The 23,674-nt window shown below is 45.6% G+C and overlaps 4 protein-coding genes across 9 annotated transcripts in view; 2 read left to right on the top strand and 2 right to left on the bottom strand.

Annotated features, from left to right (window-relative positions):
- The window catches only part of BFAR (bifunctional apoptosis regulator), a 31,875-nt gene extending 29,975 nt beyond the window's left edge, over positions 1-1,900 (top strand). Inside the window, exons 8-10 of one of the 6 annotated variants that reach the window (XM_057529115.1) lie at positions 963-1,150; positions 1,285-1,408; positions 1,520-1,900. In XM_057529115.1, coding sequence (XP_057385098.1) covers positions 963-1,065 — 103 coding nt within the window. In that variant the 3' untranslated portion in view covers positions 1,066-1,150; positions 1,285-1,408; positions 1,520-1,900. Of the gene's footprint in view, positions 1-962; positions 1,255-1,284; positions 1,409-1,519 lie in introns of those variants that run through there. The other 5 variants (XM_007188362.3, XM_007188364.3, XM_057529114.1 and 2 more) reach the window with 5 other exon arrangements.
- PLA2G10 (phospholipase A2 group X) lies at positions 208-13,596 on the bottom strand. Its single transcript, XM_007188365.3, has 4 exons — positions 13,480-13,596; positions 9,952-10,102; positions 8,091-8,197; positions 208-403 (listed from the first exon to the last, which is right to left on the bottom strand). Exons 1-4 carry the CDS (start codon positions 13,556-13,558, stop codon positions 261-263), a joined length of 480 nt encoding a protein of 159 aa, XP_007188427.1. The 5' UTR covers positions 13,559-13,596; the 3' UTR covers positions 208-260.
- A 6,638-nt stretch (positions 13,597-20,234) lies between these two features.
- On the bottom strand, positions 20,235-20,744 carry LOC103015798 (vacuolar-sorting protein SNF8-like). Its single transcript, XM_057529833.1, has one exon. The coding sequence runs from the start codon at positions 20,742-20,744 to the stop codon at positions 20,235-20,237; it is 510 nt and encodes a 169-aa protein (XP_057385816.1).
- A 552-nt stretch (positions 20,745-21,296) lies between these two features.
- Positions 21,297-22,010, top strand: LOC103015513 (small ubiquitin-related modifier 2). Its single transcript, XM_007188358.3, is given in 1 exon segment — positions 21,297-22,010. A coding segment is annotated over 1 exon segment (288 nt). The 5' UTR covers positions 21,297-21,360; the 3' UTR covers positions 21,649-22,010.
- Positions 22,011-23,674: the final 1,664 nt, after the last annotated feature.

The raw sequence follows: 23,674 nt of genomic DNA, 5'->3' as shown, positions 1-23,674 counted from the left end.
AACCTCAAATGGTACCAAACCCAATACAGTCATAAATACAGTTGTGGTTTTATGAAATAGGCATGGGACTTTTGACATTAATCAAGCTGGAAACGAAACTGGCTCCAGCCCCAAGTTCCGGAACAGGAGTGAAAGCAAACACAAGGGTTTCAGCTTTAACAATTGGCCCCAGCTTCCTCCTGCAAAGAACTGAATAAGGCTGTTGATCTGCAAAAAAGTTTTATTTCCTTGTGCAAAAAAGACATTTCAAGTCAGGCTAGTCAGTCACACTTGGGTGAGTCCTTCCCACACAAGAAACGGGGGTAAAGGAGGTACTTTAAGTTGTACTCAGTTTTGGCTAAACAGTAAGCAATCTCCAGGTCACACTTGCACATGAGTTCTTGGCATTTGTCCTCCACTGGTCCTGGAAGAAGTGGGAAAACTGAGGTTAGAGCAGGGACTTGCAGAGACTTGAAGATAAATGCAAGGGAAGCCAGTAAAGCTGGGGACAAGGAAGGGCATAAATTGTATCTGGGTGACACTTTGATAGTTCACCACGTGATCTCTCTTGTCATAACTCCCGAGGGAGGTGATGTTCAGCCCATTTTACAGAAAAGGAAATTGAAGTTGCCAGGGGAGTGTTTTCAGAGAGGAAGTCCAAAGTCCATATGCCCTTTTAGCTTCTCTTCTGCATCAGTATTACACTAGTGCATTTAAGGATCCATTTAGATAAGCAGTAGGTGCCTGGGAACCATCCAGGTTTTTTTTTTTTGGAATGCCTTCTCTGCTAGTTCCTAGCTGTGTGGTCTTACCTAAACTTTCTGAGCCAAGTCCTCATGTAGATGGGGGCACTATCCACTTTGCAGGTTTATTGGGAAGCATGGGTGAGAAAGCCTATGTAAAGTGCCTGGCAGGGGCTTGGCCCTACGCGTGTACTCCATCAATGTTGGTTCTACCTGCATTTCTCTGCCTTTTCTCTCCAGGTCTCTTTCAGATGCTCCTTCAAGAAAACAGTTTGTTCCCACAGCCAACATAATACTCAATGGTGAAAAGCTAAAAGACTTCCCTCTGAAATCTGGAACATGACAAGGATGCCCACTCTTGCCACTTCTATTCAACATAGTATTGGAAGTCCTAGCCACAGCAATCAGACAAGAAAAAGAAATAAAAGGTATCCAAATTGGAAAAGAAGAGGTAAAATGTCATTATATGCACATGGCATGATACTGTATAAGTAAATAGTTTGTTTTAGATAACAATCGTATATTCCATCTCTTCCTTTCATCCTGGGCCTACCTTATACAGAGACGCAAAGGTTGCCACCCAAAGATAAATCTCCTTCTGCCTTGGGAATTCCACTGCTAGAGAGTCATTCCTTTGGGTTGGAAAGATTTTGTGATCTTCAAGTTGTATCTTATTAATCTAGAAGGTATAACAGCTATGGATATGTCATCTGCCTTTGACTGTGGGTTTTTAATTATCCACAAAATGGGGGTGGGGGGAAACCACCCACTATTAAATCTTTCCAAATTTCTTCCAGAGGCACAGTGAAGCATGAACTTTGGAGGTAGCCAGCTCGGCCATGGATATAGTTCCTTTGGACACATCACTTCATCCTTCCCAGGCTGTTTCCACAGGGGCCACATGAGGATACTAAAAGTACCTACTTCTAAGGGCTGTTGGGAGAATGAAAAGAGACCAAGTCAGTAAAATGCAGGGCATACAGCAGGTGCTTATGAGCTGCAGCTGACCTCCTTAAGCTGTCAGCTAATCTTTAAAGATCCCCTCTTAAAATGCGCAAGTTCCATGGAGATCCTAGCAAGGTGAAGCATGAGACTCAGAAAATTCATCAGCTTCTCTCAGGGCAACACTTGGAGAGCTTGGCAGCACCAGGAGGGGACGGAGCAATGAGTGGGGGAGGGGTGGGGGATGTCAAGCAGGAGGCAGGGGGCCCGGGACCCTCTGTAATGAGCTGAGTTGATTAAAGGTGTTTATCTGCATGACTGCACACAGGGTTTCCCAAACTCAGACCCATGGCAGCTTCAACATGCTAGCTTTAAATCCCCTTTATTTCTAATTGTAAGTCAATTTTAAATAAATTTTGATTTAATTATATTAAATGGTATTAAATTGCATTAAATAAATTCTATCACTGACATAATGGAAAACCAAAATCTTATACCACAAATATAAGAAACTGACTAAAAAACAAAGAAAGCAAAAACAACAACAAAAACCAATGAAGATAAAGTCCTAATATCAAAGTCTAGTTAAATGCTGTTGCCCACCTGAAAGCTGTGAGCCCCCAAGTTGGAGTGTCTTGGTTTAAAAAAAAAAGGGAGATAAGCAAGTGTAAGAGAGGTTTACCCTCTCTAGCAGTCAGACTATCATGCAATTGATACTTCCTCCTTGCCTAATTGGAAAAATTAACAAAGGACGGAAAGGGGAAATCTTTCTCCCTTAAATTCATTTATTAAGCTTCCCAGGGACTTACTTCCCTGGTGGTCCAGTGAGTAAGACACTAGGCTCCCAATGCAGGGGGCCCGGGTTTGATCCCTGGTCAGGGAACTAAGATCGCAAGCCACGCGGCGCAGCCCAGAAAAAAAAAACTGCCTTGGTTATAATTCAGTAAATGGATAACAACAGAAAAAGTCAGGATGATGGGAGCTGGCGTTAACTGTGCAGTTATGCGGAGCCAGGCACTGGGCAAAGGGCTGGCTCTATGGTCCCCATTTCACCCAGTCCTCTCAGGGCAGTGCCATTGGCACCCCAACCTTACAGAGGAAAAATCCAGGAAGGGGTGTGGGGACTGGGCCCCAACTCAGCTCTGCCCGGCCCCAGGCCTCCTGGCTTGTCTGCAGGAAGGGAGTAGGGTATCAACTCGGGGCACTCGCCCACCCTTACAAATTCAAGTTTGTAACAGAGGATTGTTTAATAGAGCTTTTTTTTTAATTTTTATTTTATATTGGAGTATAGTTGATTTAGTTAGTTAGTTGATTTTGTTAGTTTCAGGTGTACAGCAAGTGACTCAGTTATACATATATCTATTCTTTTAATAGAGTTTTAATGACATGGAAAACAGCTTATACTTAAGAGGAAAATAAGGGGTACAAAATACACTGCTATGTTTTTTATGTATTATGCACTGAAAAAAGACAAAACAACACCACCACCACCAGAAGGTTAATCAAATGGATGTCTGGGTAGTGTCAATGGGAATTTTATTTCCCACCAAACTTTTACATTTTGTAATTTGAAACTCTTCTACTTTGAGCCATATGGTGCTTTCATCATGGAAAAAGCAATCTCAATTAACCAAATTTGAAGGGCAGCTATTCCAAAGTTTAGTTTACGTTATTTGTTAGACTTAAAATATCTATACCACTCAGGGCCGAAAGGAGGTGGCTTGTGGGGACTTTGGTGGCCTTGCTCCTCCCTAATCTCTACCAGGTCTCCCTTTAGCCCCTCCCCAGCCTCTACAATAAACACCATTTACATTTTTTAAATGCTCTTGCCGAGTAAATACCCCTCCAGGACAAGTTCTCTAACCCCCTTTCAGGCTGCCCTCCAGTCCTTTCTACATATAAATTCTAAGGGCACCTCAGATACACCATTTGACCCAACAGTCCTAGGACTCCATGCTACAAAACCCTCTCACAAGTGCACAGATACTTAGGGATAGCCATGGTCCCTGCAAAATAAAGTGCATTCGTGTCACTGGCCATTGTCAGTTGTGCCCCCAGGGGGCATTTGGCGGTGTCCGGAGACATCTTTGGTTGTCACGCGGGGGATGGGTGGTGCTACTGGCATCTGGTTGATAGACGCCAGGGATGCCGCTAAACTCTACAATGCCCAGGACGGCCCCCTCACCGGAGAACTGTCCAGCCCCAAATGTCCAAAGTGTCAAGATGGAGACACTCTGCCATAGGTGATGGTCTGGCTTTAAAAGAATGAGGCTGACCCAGATGATCCAAGATGTCCAAGACACTATATTAAGTGAAAAAAATATACGTAGTGTGATCTGATTTTTGTTATTGTTTGTTTGTTTACACATGCACAAATCTGGAGGAAAAGATGCCAAACTTAACAGAAGCTAGTTAACTCTGGTGGAGTGTAACTTGCTATATTACAGTGTTTCTGGAATGTTTTAATTTTTCACAACAAAGTTGGGATTAGGTTTGAATCAGAAAAAGCATGTGGATGAATGGATGGACAGATAGATGGACAGATGGACAGATAGATACAAATAATATGTAAAAATTGGTAAATGAACCAGCTGGTGCAGGAGCCAGCCCTTCTGCCTGTAAAATTTCCATGGGCCGCTGCACAACAGAGACACGCACACCCTCGGAGCAACGTGACCTGGTGGGGTAGGGACTTCTGAGGAAAGAGCCATTGAAGCTCCAGGGTTGCAACTGGAGGACAGCTGTCTAAGGACAGAGTGACTCGCATGAACACTCCAGCCAGTTCCCCTTCCCTCCCCCATCCACGAGCAAGTCCCCCAGCTCCACCTTCCAGCCAAACATGTCCAGAAGCCCCCCCTTCCACCACCTCCACTGCCACCACCTGCCCAAGCCACCTCTCACCCAGATCCCTGGGACAGCTTCATACAGGTGCCTGGCTTCCACCCTTGTTCCCTCCAGCATATGTTCCATGCAGCAGCCAAAAATGCAGTACAGTTAAAATGCAGATCAGATCATGTCCCTCCTCTGCTCAAAACCCTCCCTGGCTCTCCATCTCCCTCAGAGGAAAGCCTCCAACGTCCTGTGGGATCTGGCCCTCATCATTCTATTATCACCTACTACTCTCTCCCTGGGTGACTCTGCTCCAGCCTCACCCTCCTCCTTGTGCTCCTGAAACCACCCAGACATTCATCCCTACCTCAGGGCCTTTGCACTGGCTGTTCCCACCACCTCTTCTCACGGCTCCTTCATTCCCCAAGTCTCTGCTTCAATGCCATCTTGTCAGTGAGACTTTCTCTGACCCCTGAGCATTCTGGGGTGAGGATACATTTTTACTGAGGCAAAATTCCCATAACAAAATTTACCACTTTAAAGTGACAAGTCAGTGGTATTTAGTACATTCACAATGTTCTGCCACCATCCCCTCTATCTAGTTCCAAAACATTTTTATCAGCCCAAAAGAAACCCCATATTTATTGTCACTCCCCAATTCCACTCTCCGGAGTCCCTGGTAACCACAAATATGTCTTCTGTCGTCTGTGGATTTGCCTAGTCTGGATATTTCATATACATGGAATCATACAATGGGTGACCTTCTGTGTCTGGCTTTTTTTTTACTGAGCTTCATGTTTTCAAGGTTCATCTATGTTGTAGTTTGTATAATACTTCACTGCTTTCTCTTCCGACACAGCACTTGTAAAAGCAATTGGCACGGACGCTATTTACTGCTCTCCTCTTTTTAGACCACAGAGCCTTGCTTCTCTGTTTTGCCCAAAACCTAGCAGGGAGCCTGGCACAGAGTAGATTCTCAATAATAATTTTGGGGAGAATAAAGAAAAGCCATACATTGTTTATGATTCTTATACAAACCCAGCACCAGAGTTTTATTATTCCCATTTTATAGATGAGGAAAGTGAGGCTCAGAGGGATTTAGTAACTTGTCCAAGGTCACAGAGCTGACCCAATGCCTATGCCTCCTTTGTGCTCCCACCCTTTTCCCTGAGCAAGAAAGATCCTTTCAAAAGCAAGGCTGGGTCTCACTGCCCATGACCTCAGGAGCCCAACAGCTTCATGTTATTCAAGAATAATAAAAACTGAAGAGGAAACCTAGCTCCCAAGGGTTAAGTTTAAAATAAAGGCCTGCCAGTAAATATTATTATATGCTTAACATTTAAAAAAAATATATTTGTCAGGCCCATAAATGGAAAATGGGCCACACCTGTAATTAAGCAAACAACTATGTTCAGAATGTCTCCAAACAGAATAAGACTATTTTTAGCAAAAAAAAAAAATGCATAATAGATATTTTGGTTCTCTTCGTTTGGTTCAGGGAGGGCAGCTCTGTAAACAGTCACAGACTCCACCAGCAGACACACCAATAAATATTTTACAAACATCATTTTTACATGGTTAGGGGCAAGCAGAACATGCAGATTGAAGGAAGAAGAGAAAGGTCTTTAACACATTTCCCATTCAAGGCCCACTTCTCCTCTCCACCCACAGTGGAAGGGGGCAGTCTGGGGACAGGGAATATGCCCAGAAGTGGGCTTATCACCACCATGTTAAGCAAGTCACTTCTTTTCCTGGGCTTCATTTTCCCCAATTCTAAGTGAGAGGGTTGGATGAGATGATGTCTGGGGCATTTTCAGTCCTTGATGTTATGTCTCCATATTAATTCAGTTTTGCTCTGTGCCAACTCCTAATTCAGACTCAGAAGATACAGCTGAGAATCCGTGCATATCTAAGAACATCCTTCTACGTAACCCTTAGGATAGCCTCCTTCCCTCTAGAGGAGAACAAGTCTGCAGAAGCTGGGGTTTTAGTGGAGAATCACACCAGATCCTCAGTTCTCTCAGGTGGAGGTAGTTGGGGGTCAGAGAGAGGTTCAGATAAAGATGAGGGATGGAGAAGAGGGTAGGGAAGAAAGTAACAACTTCCATCCAGTTTGGTTATCACGTTATAAACCTTTTTTCATCTTTGCAACACCCATCTTCCAGGTAAGGAAACAGGCTCAGAGACATCACTGATCTAAGAGCCAAGTGATTTTCAACAAGAGTACCAAGACTGGGCTTCCCTGGTGGCACAGTGGTTAAGAATCTGCCTGCCAATGCAGGGGACACGGGTTCAAGCCCTGGCCCAGGAAGATCGCACGTGCTGCAGAGCAACTAAGCCCGTGCGCCACAACTACTGAGCCTGCGCTCTAGAGCCCGCGAGCCACAACTACTGAAGCCCGCGCGCCTAGAGCCCGTGCTCTGCAACAAGAGAAGCCACTGCAATGAGAAGCCTGCGCACCACAACGAAGAGTAGCCCCCGCTCGCCGCAACTAGAGAAAGTGCAGCAACGGAGACCCAACGCAGCCATAAATAAGTTAATTAATTAATTAATTAAAAAAATGATATGGAGCAAGTTAACAATAGTTTAAAAAAAAAGAAGTGGCCGGTCATGTAAAATGTACAGTGATATCAGATTATATTACAATTATCCTCATTAGATACATGCTGCTTGTGGTTAAAGATAGATGATAGATAGACAGATAGATAAACAGATAGATAGATAAAGAAGAATTTTTTTAAGGCCAGAATTAAATTTAGGAATAGAACGGTTTTTGAATAACGTTATAAGCCAGAAACCTACTCTCTTGGTTAAAAAGGACCAGCAAGTGATCCAGGGATGTTTTAGCTAACGTAACACCAAACTGAGACTTTCTCCTAATTTCACAAAATTAGAGGGATTAAAAGAAAATTGAAAGAGAAATTACTTTCTCTTGGGGGGTTCAGGGTTACACAGAACTGTCTTCTTGTCCTTCCCCAAATCCTGTGCTCAGTGAAATAGTGCCTGGTCATCTTCACCGGAGGTTCTGTGTTGGGTCATTTCTTCACCAGACATTTAATGACATCTACTAGGCATGAAGCACAGTGACACTGTCACTTCATCCTTACAACAGGCCGGCTTGATTTCCGCCCCCAGTTTACCAATGAGGAAACTGAGGCCCTGAGAGATCAGGGCTTGGCAACGTCACAGAATCTGAATCATGGACTAAGCTGTTGACCAGAGGCCAGGGTTTGCAAACTCAGACGTCCCCTGGGGCAGGCAGTGCTAACGAGCGAAGCAAAGGGGATACATCAGACCCAGGTGTACTCTTCATTTTGACAAATAAATGGGCTCACCATTCCCATTTTTCTTGAAGCATTCAGCCTTTTGACCTACCTTCTGTTTTCCTGGGTCTGATAGAAATATTCCTTTTCCATAACAAAATCAACAGCACAGGAGAAATGAACTATAGTAATTGACACTTGGCCTCAATGTCAGGCAGACAATAGGGCATGGTGGAGACTGGGGCAAATGGGGAGAGATGGGCCCTGCCTATACTTGGAAGTCCCTCTATGCTCCAGCCAGTGGTTGCTACTGGGTCTGATGCTGGGAACTCACCACACAGGATGTGCTGATTGACACACTGCCAGGAATAGCGCCCCATCTTGGGACTGCAGCCAGCATCCTCGGCACGTTTGTAGCAGCAGTCGTGGGAATGACAGCACCTGTGGGTGGCAGACAGGCAGACCGGCAGGTGGGTGAAGGCAGGGATGCTCTCTTGGCCATCCTCCAGGACTACGGGCGAGTGAGGGCCCACAGGGGGACAGCATCTCCTGGTCCAAGCCTTCTCCCTGAGAATCCCCATCCTGGGAAATAATTCGACCAACCCCAGTGTGTCCTGCGCTGCCTCCATCCCTCTGCCACACTCGAGCCTGGCCCCTGCCTGCCTCACTCTCTGAGTCTCCGAGCTCCGGCCACAGTGGTCTCTTCTCTGTTCCTGGAGCGAGCCACACCCTCCCCACCTCCTGACTTTGCCCACACTCTGCCCCCTGCCTGGGAGAACTTCACGCCCACTCTTCCTGCTCTAGGTCTCAGCCCAAGTACCCACCCCCACCCCCAGGATGCCATCCAGATCCCACATCTCCCCAGGCTCTGACAGTCTCCTGATCACACCCTCTCCTAAGCCCAGGTTCCTTCCCTCCGGGCAGGTTTATGACGAGACCCTAATTAGGGAGAAGACTGACTAGCAGCTGTCCTCCCTGACCAGACCTCTGTGAGGGCGGGGCCCTTTCTGTCCTGCTCCCCACAATGTCACCGATGTCCAGCCTGCCACATAAGAGCACCTCGAAAGCAATAGTAATCATAATAATAACATACAAATTCCCTGAGAAACACCCACCAATGTCTGTAAACTCATCCATCATGCAATCATCCACTGCTCTTGCTTCCATCCAGCCAGCAGCCCCACCCTGCGCTGAGCCCTCAGTAGGGTCTGGCAGGGAGAGGTCAGCCAGATTCCACTCTGCCCTCAAGGAGTTCCCAGTCTGGCCGGGAGAGGCAGACAAGCCACCAGATGCCACGTGTGTGGCAAGAAGTGCTGGGATGTGGGGTAAGGAGAGGGGCTTCTGGGAGCCAGAGAAGTGCCAGGCCCAGGTGGGCTGCAGGGAAGGCTTCCTAGAGGAGGTGAGGCCTGGGCTGCACCTGGAAAGATGTGCAGGAACTAAACAACCAGAGTGTGGGAGGGAGGGCAGGGCCCACGGCAGGAGCCTCCAAGGGGCGAGGCTGGATAAAGACGTGTCAGTGGCAGCTACATCCTCCGAGCTCTGGAAGAGACAGTCACATTCCACGCTCCCGCCCCTCACCAGCACTAAGTGGAAATGGTGAGTGTCTGTGTCTCTTTAAGCCTCAGGGACCTCCTCTGTAAAACGAGGATCACCATCATACCTGCCTCCGCGGATGGCCGTGGCCCTGAGGGCAAATGAGAGGAAGTCGTGGCAAGATCCAAGTCCACAGCCTCGCACAGAACAGGCCCTTCTCACACAGCAGCAGAGGGCAGTGATCGGGGGTGTGAATCTAGCCAGGCTGCCTGGGTTCAAATCCCAGGCCCCACCCCTCACTCTCTATGTGGCCCCAGGCAAGTTGATCTCTCTGCCTCACTTTCCTTATCTCTGAAATGGGGTTTTGTGAGGACTCAAAGGGGTTCTCAGAACAGTTCTGATGCATAATAAGTCTGATCAATGATGTGCAATTTTTTTCAGCTAACATAATCAATCACTCCATGGCCAGACTGGGGGGCAGCTGGCACCACAGTTTGGCCTCATTGGCCGTGTTGCCCAGGAGGCCCTCTGCCTGCAAGTAGTATCGCGTGCTGGGATCTTCCTAGTCCAAACCCCAACCTCGTTTTTAGGTATTTCCTCATAGGAGATACTTCCTTAATGACCCCAGGGGGTGGGATCTTCTGGCCCCAGCGTGCACTCACCAGTCAATGGCATCCCTGGGCTGGCCATGGCCACCCAGGCCACAATAGCAGCCGTAGTTCATGTAGGCCATGGCGGTGCGGGTGCCAGCACAGTGCACAGTCCCTGCCAGTTCTATGAGCCCACGTCGGTGCACATGTGACCTCTGGGAAGCTGGGGTGGGTAGGGGGAGACAAAGGTTAGAGGCGGCAGGTGGGGGCTGCCCTGGCCCTGGGGAAGGGCACCAGCCTGAAAAGGGCCTGGATGACTATCTCAGTTTGAATCCTGCTTCTTATTCCTAGCTGTGTGACCTTGGACAGCTCAACCTCTCTGTGCCTTGGTTTCCTCATTTGTAAAACAGGGGAATAAAGGGATCTCACTCCCAAGAACGGAATGAGATCATGCATGTAAAGCACCCGGCACACAATGAGCTCTAATTATTGTTATCAATATCTTCAAGGCAGCCATGAAGGAGAAAACAGGTCACAGAGCCACAGCATCTGAAAAAACTCACACCTCTGGGCCTTTGCACAGGCTGTTCCCTCTTCCTGGAATGCCCTGATTCCCAATCCTTTGCCCTTATCAACTCCAGACAGAGTCAGATTGCAAGTCGTGCATCAAATGTCTGTCCAGTTGCCTGTGCTGGGCACTGGACATCAGAAATGAGCTGAACAGAGTCCCTGCCATCAAGGTGGGCTCCTCTGCGGGGGCTTCCCTCTCCCTTGGGTCTCCACTGCCCCCACCCCTGCCCTCCAGACTCTGGCTCAGGGCCCTTTGCATCTCTTTTTTTTTTTTTTTTTGCATCTCTTATTTTCACTGCCCGGCACAGCTTCCTCCCCCGACACGGGGAGGCCCTGTGGCCACATCCCAGCCATTTTTCTGGATCCCCCATGTGGCTGTGACACATAGCAGTACATAGCTGGTGCGACTGGAACCCCTGCATCTCACATGGAAGAAAGAGGAGGCCCAGGTGGAAAGGACAACCCTAAAGTCACACAGCCCACAAGAACCTGACCTGACTGGGGGCTTCTGACTCCCAATCCAGTGCTCCTTCCTCCTTGCCCAATAGCAGCAGGGGAGGGAGCCCTGCCAGGGTGACAGAGCTGAGGGGCATCAAGGGGTCCACTGCTCGGGGTAAGGGACCTCCAAACCTGCTGTGAGCTGGGCATCAGAGAATCCCAGAGCCACTCCTTCTTCTGGTGAGGGCCATGAGTCCACTCTGGCGTTTAGTCAAAAAACACAATCAGAGCCGCAGTAAGGAGATGCTATCACTGGGGCCTCGCCCTGCACCGGGCACTGTGCTCCGCAATTTACAGGCGACATCTGTTGTCAACTTCCCTGTCTCGTGGGTGGCTATTCTCCCATTTACAGATGGGGAGACTGAGGCTACGAGAAGCAAAAGGACCCATCCCAGGTCTTAGAGCTGGTGAGCTGCTGAGCAGAAACTCGTGCCCAGGCCGGCCTGATTCCTGGGAGCCCGCTCTCTGCCCACTGCTCCAGGACTGAGGATCCAGAGGAGATTTTTGCATTGCCTTTAATCATCATGTCTTTTTATCTAGAACAAGAATTTATCATGCTGACTTTTTTGAAGAGTCCAAACCAAAATTCAATTTTTTTTTTTTTTTTTTTTGTGGCTGTGCCACGTGGCTTGTGGGATCTTGGTTCCCCGACCAGGGATAAAACTGGCGCCCCCAGCAGTGGAAACTCGGAGTCCTAACCACTGGACCACCAGAGAATTCCCTCAATTTTGTCTTTTTCTCAGTGGGAAAAGGAGCATATTCATGTAGGGGACTGGAGATAAGTTAAATAGAAACAAAATGTAAAAACGAGTTTAGAGTTAAAAGCTTTGCCTTCCTCTCTGGATGACCCGTCCTCGCTCTCACAGGACTTCCCGAGCGCTGCTCCCAGTTGCCCACACCTCTGCCTGAAACCTCCCCAGGCTCCCGTCCCCCTCCAGGTAAAGCTCAGGGTCCTCACTGATCAGGGGCCCTGCAGGAGCTGACCCTCCCCTCGCTCCAGCGCCCTCTCTCAACGTGCCCCACATGGACCCCACTCATCATGTCCTGTTCCTCCAGTTAAACTGCCTGTCACATACACCCCGTGCTGCAAATGCCCTCACCCCATCCTCACCCAGCTCACCCATCACCTCCTTCTAGAATCTGCTTCACCCCCATGTGACCACAGGGGCCCTTGTCACGCTGTGCCACTGTCTGCTCATGGGCGTGACCCTTCAGCCTGGACAGATCTCTGCCGCAGGCAGCCTTGGATCCCCTGGCATGCAGTGGGCTTTCAGAAAAGCTTCCTTGACCCCTGGATCCACCAAGCCCCATGGAACACTCCCAGTGTAAGCACATCTGGGGACTTCCCTGGCGGTCCAGTGGTTAAGACTCTGCGCTGCCATTGCAGGGGCATGGGTTCCATCCCTGGTCAGGGAACTAAGATCCCGCGTGCCACGTGGCACAGCCAAAAATAAATAAAATAGAATAAAAACTTGAAAAAAAAAAAAGCACATCTGACAGGACCCCAGTTCCAAACCCACACCCCAAAGCTGTCCCCAGAGGTCCCCCCACCCTAACCTGACCCCCACTCTGGCATCTCAGGGTCCTGGACTCAGCCCTAGGGAGAACCAGGCATGGGTGGACGCCCAGCACTCGATGTGTAACCAAGGCAAACACTCCCTCCGTGCCAGCTTAGGTGGGGCAGGTCATTCTGGGGGCTGTTTGCTGTGTCTGCCCACAACAGCCTCTGCTGGGAGTGCCAAGGCTGTCCAGGCTTCCTGTGGGCCTGAGGGTGTGTGTGTGTTTGTGTGTGTGCGCTTCTCTCTGTATGTGTGTCCATAAGGGGCTGTCTCGGTATCCCTGAGTGCGGGTGTGTGGGTGTGTGCGTTTCCCTCGGGGTGTCTTTGCCTGTGTCTGTGTATGAGCCTGTCCGTGAGCCCAGCACCTGAGTGCCCAGATGAGGCTGGGGGCGTTCTGTGCTTGTGTGTCTCTGTGCTTGTGGCATCCACATATGTCCCTGTGGGTAATATGCCAAGGGGACCTAGCCAAGGGTGACGTCCAGGGGTGGTTGAGAAGGGGACATTGCGTTCTTCCCCAACCCCAGGTAGGGCTGGGCCCCTTCTTCTCTTGCTCCTTTCAGCCTCTCGTGTCCCCCTGGTGGTCCTACTGCAGACCCCAGGGATAGGCGGAGTGAAGGCTCAGTTCACAGGACACCAGGCCAGGTGGATGGGGAGGTCTGGTCACTGGAGAGGGCGCCAGGGAGTGGAGAGGTTTTGAGGGAGAGCACTGAGGCCCTGGGTAAGCACTGGGCTAGTTCTGGGTCCCTGGAAGCAGTGAAGGAGGGGGCTGTAGGGGAGGACGGGGGTGGGGGACAGGGCTCCCAGGAAGCTGGGAAGCAACGTGTGGGCGGGCCACGGAAAGGAGGGCTGGGGGTTGTAGGGCTCCTGGGTCCCCCCGGGAAGGCTGGGGAGGCAGGGCTCCTGGCACCCTGGGGAGGACTGGAGGAGCCCCGGGAACTCCTGGGTCCTTGGAGGGGGCCCATCCCTCACTCACCTGAGCTGAGCCCGAGTCCGGGTCCCAGTAGCAGCAGCAGCGACAGCCCTACTGGCGGGCACAAAGGCAGTGGACCCATCGGAGGGCGGCAGGAGTGGGGCGGTCTGGCGGGCCAGTGTAGTCACCGAGCCGGCCGAACCCCCTCCCCGACGCCCCGCGCGGCCCCGCCCCCGGTCTCACTCTCTCGCGGGCCGGGCGGAGCCGCCAGGGGCGGCACGTGGGGCGGTGCTGGGAGGCCGTCGGGACCTCTGCATCTTGATCACCGAAAGGGGGCCGGGCCCGCGGGGGCGAATCCGGCCCCGGGATGTCTCGGATTGGGGATTGCGGAGAATTACGGAGGAAAGGAGTTGAGCACAGGTCGGGTCGCGGAGTAAATGCGAGGTACTCGGTATTATCATTACCTGCGGGCAGCTCCCAGAGCTCACCTGGGCGTCCGACGGGAGGAGACTTGGGGGAGAGGGAGGGACTGGATCGCTCTTTAAAACTTTAAATGTGGGAAGCCTGGCGTCCCTGATTCCCCTGAAACCAGCTCTCCCGAGGGGGGCAAAGACTTGCTCAACGTCACAGAGTGAGTTCTGGTAAAAGACAGCGCAACAGGGGTGGGAAAGGGGAGTGAAGCTGCAGCTGCGTCTGAGCAAGCCCCCCACTCCACTCCCTCCCCTCCTCAGGCCCTTCATCTGGTCGAGGGCAACAAGGCCTCTGAGGGACCTTGTGAGGCCGGGAAGAGGTACACAGCAGGTGCTCAGTATCAAAAAGAGATGACAGTCGTGGCACACATCTGTCCCCCTTTGTCCCTGGTGCTACCCTACCCAATTAGTCATAACTACTTCTGAGAGTGGAACCCTAGACCCCTCCCCATCCCCACTGCCAAGCCCTCCTAAAGATACTGGCACCTAAGGTGACGTCACATCTCACCTGCTACAGTGTGCTGAGGGCATCAGGTGCATGATCTTATCACAACCTCAGACCCCTGGTGTCCCCATTTTCACAGGAAGAAACTGAGGCTCAGAGAAGCTAAGAACCAAGAAGCAGGGGAACCCAGACTCAAATTCATTTCTACATGGTGCCAAACCCCTGTCTGCCTCCTATGAAAACCTGCGGCATCAGGGCATCCGTGTGCCACACGCAGGTTACCCTCTCCCCACAGGAGTGAGCTCCTCAAGGCAAGACCTAGGTCTCTCCTCTTGAACGCCCAGCACTGGCTTGCCTGGCACAAAACAGGTATCCAATTAAGGCCTGTCCAAACAGATTATGGGTTTCAGACTCTCCAAAACATGGGGTAAAAACCATTTTCTTTCTTCTGAAGGTCTCCATGGGCAACAGGGGATAAAATATCCCACATAAATCTAGGGAGAAAGACTTTTTTTTATGAATCAGAAAAGCAATTTAGTGTCAATAATGTATTCATCCGGGGACTTCCCTGGTGGCACAGTGGTTAAGAATCCTCCTGCCAATGCAGGGGACACGGGTTCGATCCCTGGTCCGGGAAGATCCCACATGCCGCAGAGCAACTAAGCCCATGCGCCACAATTACTGAGCCTGTGCTCTAGAGCCCGTGAGCCACAACTACTGAGCCTGCGTGCCACAACTACTGAAGCCTGCGTGCCTAGAGCCCGTGCCCCGCAACAAGAGAAGCCACCGCAATGAGAAGCCCGCGCACCGCAACGGAGAGTAGACGCCACTCGCCACAGCTAGAGAAAGCCCGTGCGCAGCAACGCAGACCCAAAACAGCCGAAAATAAGTACATTTTAAAAAAATGTGTTAACCTGGTTGATGAACAGTACATACCTCGCACTGCCCTCCTTCAAATGCGAAGATGCTGCTGTGTCTGTCTCACCTCTGCAAGGCTTTGTGCCTGAGATCCTCTTCTGGTTTAGGGAGAAAGACTTTTGCTTTCAGGGAGTTCCCAATCACTATGCATGGAGGAAAACTCATTTATACTGATGGGTCCATTATAATTAAGAAGTCAGGAAATCTGTTCTCAATGTTGGAACTTTTGTACCCCAAACTACTGCTTTAACTGGTTATCCTCAATCATCCGCAAAGCTCATTTATGCAGAATAATTTGTTCCCAAATATGTTAAATAATTGGAGCATTGAGACCATCACCAAATATACTAATGACCTACTCTCTCCTTAATTAACATATGTAAAATAACCTAAATCATAAGTCTGGTCCAGAGGTGCCTCCGTTGAATGTGCTGAGAGATGAAGGGAAATGACACAATGTGAATGGAGCCAAATCATCTCACTTCCTAAGGGTGAGTTAAGGATATCAGTTAACTGTGTCCTAGTGTTGGTCTCAGTCTAACTACATCTTCAGTTTTCATCCTGGTCTATGACAAAAGGTTGCTACAATGCTTGGTGAGTAAAATGATTTCTTCTAGGTGATCGAAGTGGGTGCTCTTCTATGATTAGAAGATAAAATAACTCTATACATACAGTGGAGCATGTGAATCTATGCACATGCTCCAGCTTTTGAGACCACAAATAATAGAGCAGTGAATCCTGATACAGACCAGCACACCCTTTAACCCACCAACCCATTTCTAGGAATAGCTCTAAGAAAATAAACTCCTCAGACAAGATTTATACACGAAGTTGTTCCTTAACAAAGAGCAAAAACCTAGAAACAGGGCTTCCCTGGTGGCGCTGTGGTTGAGAATCCGCCTGCCAATGCAGGGAACACGGGTTCGAGCCCTGGTCCGGGAAGATCCCACATGCCGCGGAGCAATTAGGCCCGTGTGCCACAGCTACTGAGCCTGAGCATCTGGAGCCTGTGCTCCTCAACGAGAGAGGCCGCGATAGTGAGAGGCCCGTGCACCGCGATGAAGAGTGGCCCCCGCTTGCCGCAACTAGAGAAAGCCCTCGCACAGAAACGAAGACCCAACACACCCATAAATAAATAAATAAATAAATAAATAAATAAAGGAATTCCTTTAAAAAAAAAAACACCTAGAAACAACCTAAATATACAACAATTAAAAGGTAGTTAAATTATGAGATTTTCATATGGTAGAATATGCATTCATTCTAATATAGAGTGTTTTTGAAGAATATTTAATGGTCATTTAAAAATACTTTAAAAAGCAGAAATTTACAGTATAATACTGCCTTTATACTTACAGATCATACAACAGAGAGAGCCATATATAAACATATCTATATGCATATACCCACTACACATGCTTACATGGGGCTGTCTCTGGAACAAGCAGAAGAGTGAAGAAGAAAAATCTGGAAAATGAATGAAGCATATTGAAATGGTTACTGGTTATCTTCTGTTGGTGGAATTGCACGATTCTTATTTTTATCTTGTATCTTTATTTTCCAAATTTCTATGAGAACCTAAACTCTTGTGATTCAGAGAAAAAAATTAAAATTAAAACAAAGTCAGATTAATAAACTGTAATTCAAGAAAACTTGTCTATTGAAAAATTATCTTGATATTATTCTGAAAACTCAGAGACACAGATATAAGGATAAAGATACCCATCTGTTTTGGGTTTCTGTTTTGCAGTTTTTGAAAAAACTTTGTATCCCTGTGGTTACCAGGGGCTGCAGGGAAGAAGAGGGGAGCTGTTGTTTAATGAGTACAGAGTAAAAAAATATGCATTTACCTCTTGATTCAGGAATCCCAATCTAAGAATCTATCACAAAAATATACTGGCAAAAAAATGAAATGGCATATGCTCAAGGCTATTCATTTTAACAGTTTTATAACAGCAAAGTAATGGAAAAAACATAAATGCCTATCAATAGGGGAATAAATAGGGTACAACCTTACAATTTTAATAAGTTTTCATCAGAAACAGTACAGTTTCTTAATTGAAGTAGAGTTAATATACAATATTATGTAAGTTACAGGTGTAAAATATAGTGATTCACAATTTTTAAAGGTTATACTTTATTTATAGTATAGTTATATTATAAAATATTGGCTATAGTCTCCATATTGTACAATTATACTTGTAGATTATTTTATACATAATAGTTTGTACCTCTTAATCCCCTATCCCTATATTGCCCCTCCCCCCTTCCCTCTCCCCACTGGTAACCACCAGTTTGTTCTCCATATCTGTGAGTCTGTTTCTTTTTTGTTATATTCACTAGTTTGTTGTATTTTTTAGATTCCACATATAAGCGATATCATACAGATCCTGAATAGCCAAAACAATCTTGAGAAACAAGAACAGAGCTGAAGGAATTATGCTCCCTGACTTCAGACTATGCTTCAAAGCTATAGTAATCAAAACAGTATGGTACTGGCACAAAAACAGACACATAGATCAATGGAACAGAATAGAGAGCCCAGAAATAAACCCATGCATTCATGGTCAATTAATCTACAACAAAGGAGTCAAGAATATGCAATGGAGAAAAGACAGTCTCTTTAATAAATGGTGCTCTGGAAAACTGTACAGATACCTGTAAAGGAATGAAATCAGAGCATTCTCTAAGACCATATACAAAAATAAACTCAAAATGGATTAAATACCTAAATTAAAACTGAAAACCATAAACCTCCTAGAGGAAAACACAGGCAGAACACTCTTTCACATAAATCGTAGCAATATTCTTTTGGATTTGTCTCCTAAAGCAATAAGGAGCAATAAGGAAATAAAACCAAAAATAAGCAAATGGGACCTAATTAAACTTAAAAGCTTTTGCACAGCAAAGGAAATCATCAACAAAACAAAATGACAACAAACTGAATGGGAGAAAATATTTGCAAATTATATGACCAATAAGGGGCTAATATTCAACATATGTAAACAGCTCATAAAACTCAACATCAAAAAACAAACAACCTGATTTTAAAATAGGCAGAAGAAATGGATAGACATGTTTCCAAAGAGGAAATGCAGATGGCCAACAGGCACATGAAAATATGCTCAACATTGCTAATCATCAGGGAATGCAAATCAAAACTGCAATGAGATATCACCTCACACCTGTCAGAATGGCTATCATCAAAAAGAACACAAATAACAAATGTTGGTGAGGATGTGGAGAAAAGGGAACCCTCATTCACTGTTGGTGGGGATGTAAATTGGGGCAGTCACTATGGAAAACAGTGTGGAGGTTTCTCAAAAAACTAAAAGTAGAACTACCATATGACCCAGAATTTCCACTCCTGGGTATATATCGAAAAATCAAACAAAAACAAAAACACTAATTCAAAAAGATACATGCACCCCAATGTTCATAGCAGCATTATTTACAATTGCCAAGATATGGAGGCAACCTAAGTGTCCATCACAGATGAATGGATAAAGAAGATGTGGTATATATACAACGGAATAGTGCTCAGCCCTATATATACAATGGAATGAAGTTTTGCCATTTGCAGCAACATGGATGGCATTGGAGTGTATTATGCTAAGTGAAATAAGTCAGACAGAGAAAGACAAATACTGTAAGAAGCAGTACAGTTTTAATGGGAAAGAACTCTGCATATAGCTATGAGTGATCACCAGAATATACTGTCAAGTGAAAAAAAGCAAGGTGTAAAAGAGTATGTATAGTAGGACCTGTTTTGTTTAAGGGGAAAGGCTATAAATACATCTACATATGAATTTTTCTATATATAAGAGTAACAATGGAAAGATGAAACTGAGTCCCCCTGAAACCAAGTTCCTTTACTGAGTTTATGATTGATCTCTCTATCCAAAACTTTATTCCCTTTCTTCGTGTGTATATGTGTAGCTGATTCACTTTGTTATAAAGCAGAAACTAACACACCACTGTGAAGCAATTATACTTCAATAAAGATGTTTAAAAAAAAATTACCATTAAAAAAAAAAAGTATAAATAGAGCTACCATATGACCCAGCAATCCCACTCCTGGGTATATATCTGGAGAAAACTAATTCAAAAAGATACATGCACCTCAATTTTCATGGCAGCACAGCTTACAATAGCCAAGACATGGGAGCAAACTAAATGTCCATCAATTGATGAATGGATAAAGAAGATGTGGTATATATATACACAATAGAATATTACTCAGCCATAAAACAGAATGAAATAATGCCATTTGCAGCAACATGGATGGACCTAGAGATTATCATACTAAGTGAAGTAACTCAGACAGAGAAAGATAAATATCATATGATATCACTTATATGTGGAATCTAAAAAAAATGATACAAATGAGCTTATTTACAAAACAGAAACAGACTCACAGACATAGAAAACAAACTTAAGGTAACCAAAGGGAAAAGGGGTGGGAAGGGATAAATTAGGAGCTTGGGATTAGCAGATACAAACTACTATATATAAAATAGAGAAACAAGGTCCTACTGTATAGCACAGGGAACTATATTCAATATTTTGTAGTAAGCTATAACGGAAAAGAATCTGAAAAGTCATATATATATATATACATATATACATATATATATATACACACACATATATATATATATATATATGTATATATATATCTGAATCACTTTTCTGTATACCAGAAACTAACACAACATTGTAAATCAACTATACTTCAATTTTTTTAAAAAAGAGAAGAAAAATCAACTCGGTATGATGATATTGTCGTAAGTGATGAAATAGAGGTAAATGAGATAAGAGTTTTTAGATGAACTCTTTAGGAATAATTACATTTTAGGTATGTCTATTTAAAAATATTTTCTTTCTTTTTTTGGTTTTTTTTTAAAACAAAGTCTAGGTTTTATTCACCACCAGCTCCTCCTTCTTCTCCCTGCCTGCTGCTGTGCCCGCTTCCACATTCCCAATCAGGGGACGGCTTCTCTGGCCTCCTCAGCTATAAGCTCTTGGGAGTAGAGGTCAGCGAAGAGAGCTGGCAGCCAGTAGTGGGTCTCCCCTGGGGCCTGCAGGTCCAGCCAAGCCAGCCCTCCCTTCAGCAGGTGTTCCAGCCCTTGCTGCGCTTGCTCCATCTCCCATTTAAGACTGGCTTTGATATCACTGACAATCACGTAGCCATTTTTCTCTTCCAGCTGCAGCACCACAATGTGATCCATATTGAGCTCAGCTGGAACAGACTGACTGAGGTAAGTGTTGCCCACAGGGATGTTGCCGAGGCCAGTGCCAAGTGCCTTTAGTTTCTTCATGGCCCTTATCAGGTTGTCTTGGCTGACATCCTGGGCGAATTTGCCCCTTCCTTTTAACACCTGTTGATGTAGTTCCTCCAGAGTTATCAGACCTCCATTCCGGTGCTTTAGGGCCAGGCACACGTCGATAATCTGGACACCCAGCTTGTAATAGAAGTCTCCCATGCCTAGCATCCCATGCCTAGTTTTGACTGAGTATTCATGTAAAATTTTACATAATTTGGAAATAAAATTAAATCAAAAGAACACTATCCCTAAAAATAAAAAACAAGCTGAAACAAAAAATTACCTATATAGTTAGTTGGTAAATAACCACAAGGAGAGGAATTATTTCAAGAGACTTTAAAACATGATATTTTGGCTGTACATCCTAAAGGCAAACACCTACACCAAGCAATCCTAAGCTGTGTTCAGAGGGCTTTTGCTAATGGTAATGGTATATAAATATTAAAATAATGTGACTACAGCAAACTGGGAATAGTGGAAATTTCCTCATCTTGATAAAGAACATCTACAAAAAGTCTACAACTAACACCATACTTAACGGTGAGAAACTAGAAGCTTTCCTGCTAAGATCAGGAACAAGGCAAAGATGTCACCTCTCACCACTCCTTTTTTAAATATCATACTGGAAGTCCTAGCTAATTGCTTTGACTAAATGTTTGCATTCCCCTCCTCCACCGCTGCCACCTCCTTCTTCTGCCACTTCTAGTGCTGCCTGTGTGCTCGTTCGGTGCGGACCTGGTACCTCTTTTGTGAAGCGGCAGCTGAGGAGACTCCGGCGCTCGCCATGGCCGACGAAAAGCCCAAGGAAGGAGTCAAGACTGAGAAAAACGATCATATTAATTTGAAGGTGGCGGGGCAGGATGGTTCTGTGGTGCAGTTTAAGATTAAGAGGCATACACCACTTGGTAAACTAATGAAAGCCTATTGTGAACGACAGGGTTTGTCAATGAGGCAGATCAAATTCCGATTTGACGGGTAGCCAATCAATGAAACAGACACGCCTGCAGAGTTGGAAATGGAGGATGAAGATACAATTGATGTGTTCCAGCAGCAGACAGGAGGTGTCTACTAAAAAGGGAACCTGCTACTTTACTCCAGAATTCTGTTCCTCCAGACCAAGAAGACATTCTCAATTAGAAAACTGCAATTTGGTTCCACCACATCCTGACTACTACAGTATAGTTTCTCTATTCTTTCATTTTCCCCTTCCCCATTCCTTTATTGTAAATAAAGTAACTGGTGTATGTGCACAAGCATATTGCTTTTTTTTTTTTAACTAAATGGCCAATGGTATGTTTTGATCGACATCAAATGGAGATGGAATGGGGAAAAATACTGGTTCTGTGAAGATACCCCCTTTTCTCCATTAGTGGCATGCTCATCAGCTCTTATCTTTATATTCCAGTAAGTTATTTTGCTCTCACTGTTTAACAAAAAAAGAACAACATAAAAATTCTTGCATACCTTGTTTGATTGGAGAATCTTAATGTTTTTCATTTATCACTGTAAAACCAAGGATAATTTTATAACTTTTTTGTACATAGCTGTTACATGTAGGGCAATCTGTCTTTAAGTAGGGATAAATTATTCTAAAAGAAATTAATCCTAGATAGTTTTCCCTTCAAGTCAAGCATCTTGTTGTTTAAATAAACTTCTTGTTTAAAATGAAAAATAAATAAATAAATGTTTGCATTCCTTCCCAACCCCCCAAATTCATATGTTAAAATCTAACCTGCAATGTGATGGTATTTGGAGGTGGGGCCTTTGGGGATGACTGGGTCATGAAGGTGGAGCCCTCATGAATGGGGTTAGTGCCCTTATAAAAGAGACCCTAGAGAACTCCTTCATCCACTTCCTCCATCTGAGGACATAGTGAGAAGACAGCTGTCTATGAAGCAGGAAGTGAGCCTCACCAGATACCAAACCTGCTGTCACCTTGGTCTTGGACTTCCCAGCCTCCAGGACTGTTAGAAATATATTTTTGTTGTATATAATCCACTCAGTCTATGGTAATTTGTTATAGCAAGATAAAGAGACTAAGACACTAATACAATAAGACAAGAAAAGGAAATAAATGGTATACAGATTGGGAAGGAAGAAATAAAACTGTCTTTGTTCACAGATGACATGACTGTGTAGAAAATCCTGAAACTATAAGCAATTATAGCAAGGTTGCAGGATACAAGGTTAATATACAAAAGTTAAACATTTTCCTGTATACCAGTGATGAACGAGTAGAATTTGAAATGAAAAACAATACCATAGTGCATACTACTAAGTGAAAGAAGCCAATCTGAAAAGGCTACATACCATATGATTCCAACTATATGATATTCTGAAAAAGGCAAAGCTATGGAAACAACAAAATGATCCATGGTTGCAGGGGCTGGGGGGAGATGAATAGGCAGAGCATGGAGGACTTTTAGGGCAGTGAAAATACTCTATACAATAAGTTAAAACAGAGCCAATTAGATCTTTAAATTTACTCGGTTGAATTTTGTTTTTTACAGGTATTATAATGATGGATATATGTTGTCATACTTTTGTCCAAACCCATAGAATGTACAACACCAACAGTGAACCCTAAGGTAAACTATGGACTTTGAATGATTATGACGTATCAATGTAAGTCCATCTTTGGTTAAAAAAAAAAAGGACCATTCGGGAATTCCCTGGCGGTCCAATTGTCAGGACTCGGGCGTTTTCACTGCGGGGGCCCGGGTTTGATCCCTGGGGATCGGGTTGGGGAACTAAGATCCCACATGCCGTGTGATGCAGCCAAAAGAAAAAAAAAAGTATCATCACATCAGTAGGTGATGTTAATAATGGGGAGGCTATCCATGTGCAAGGGCAGGAGGTATATGGGAAATCTCTGTACCTTCCTCTCGATTTTGTTATAAACCTAAAACTGCTTTTTAAAAATGAAGTCTTTTTTAAAAATTCTACTTCAGTTTAAAACTCCACTCTCATAAAGGATGTAAGGTTTTCCGTCTCACCCATTTTGCAGGTCAGAGCTGAAATGGAGGGGGCAGGACATCATCTAGGGTCTTCATAGAGAAGTGCATGAACCATAGGGAATAAACAAGAAAATCCACTGG

This window comes from Balaenoptera acutorostrata, chromosome 15 (genome assembly GCF_949987535.1).
Source record: "Balaenoptera acutorostrata chromosome 15, mBalAcu1.1, whole genome shotgun sequence".
Classification (NCBI taxonomy): domain Eukaryota; kingdom Metazoa; phylum Chordata; class Mammalia; order Artiodactyla; family Balaenopteridae; genus Balaenoptera; species Balaenoptera acutorostrata.
Note: the sequence above shows the minus strand (reverse complement) of the source record. Positions and strands in the feature narration are given on the sequence as shown.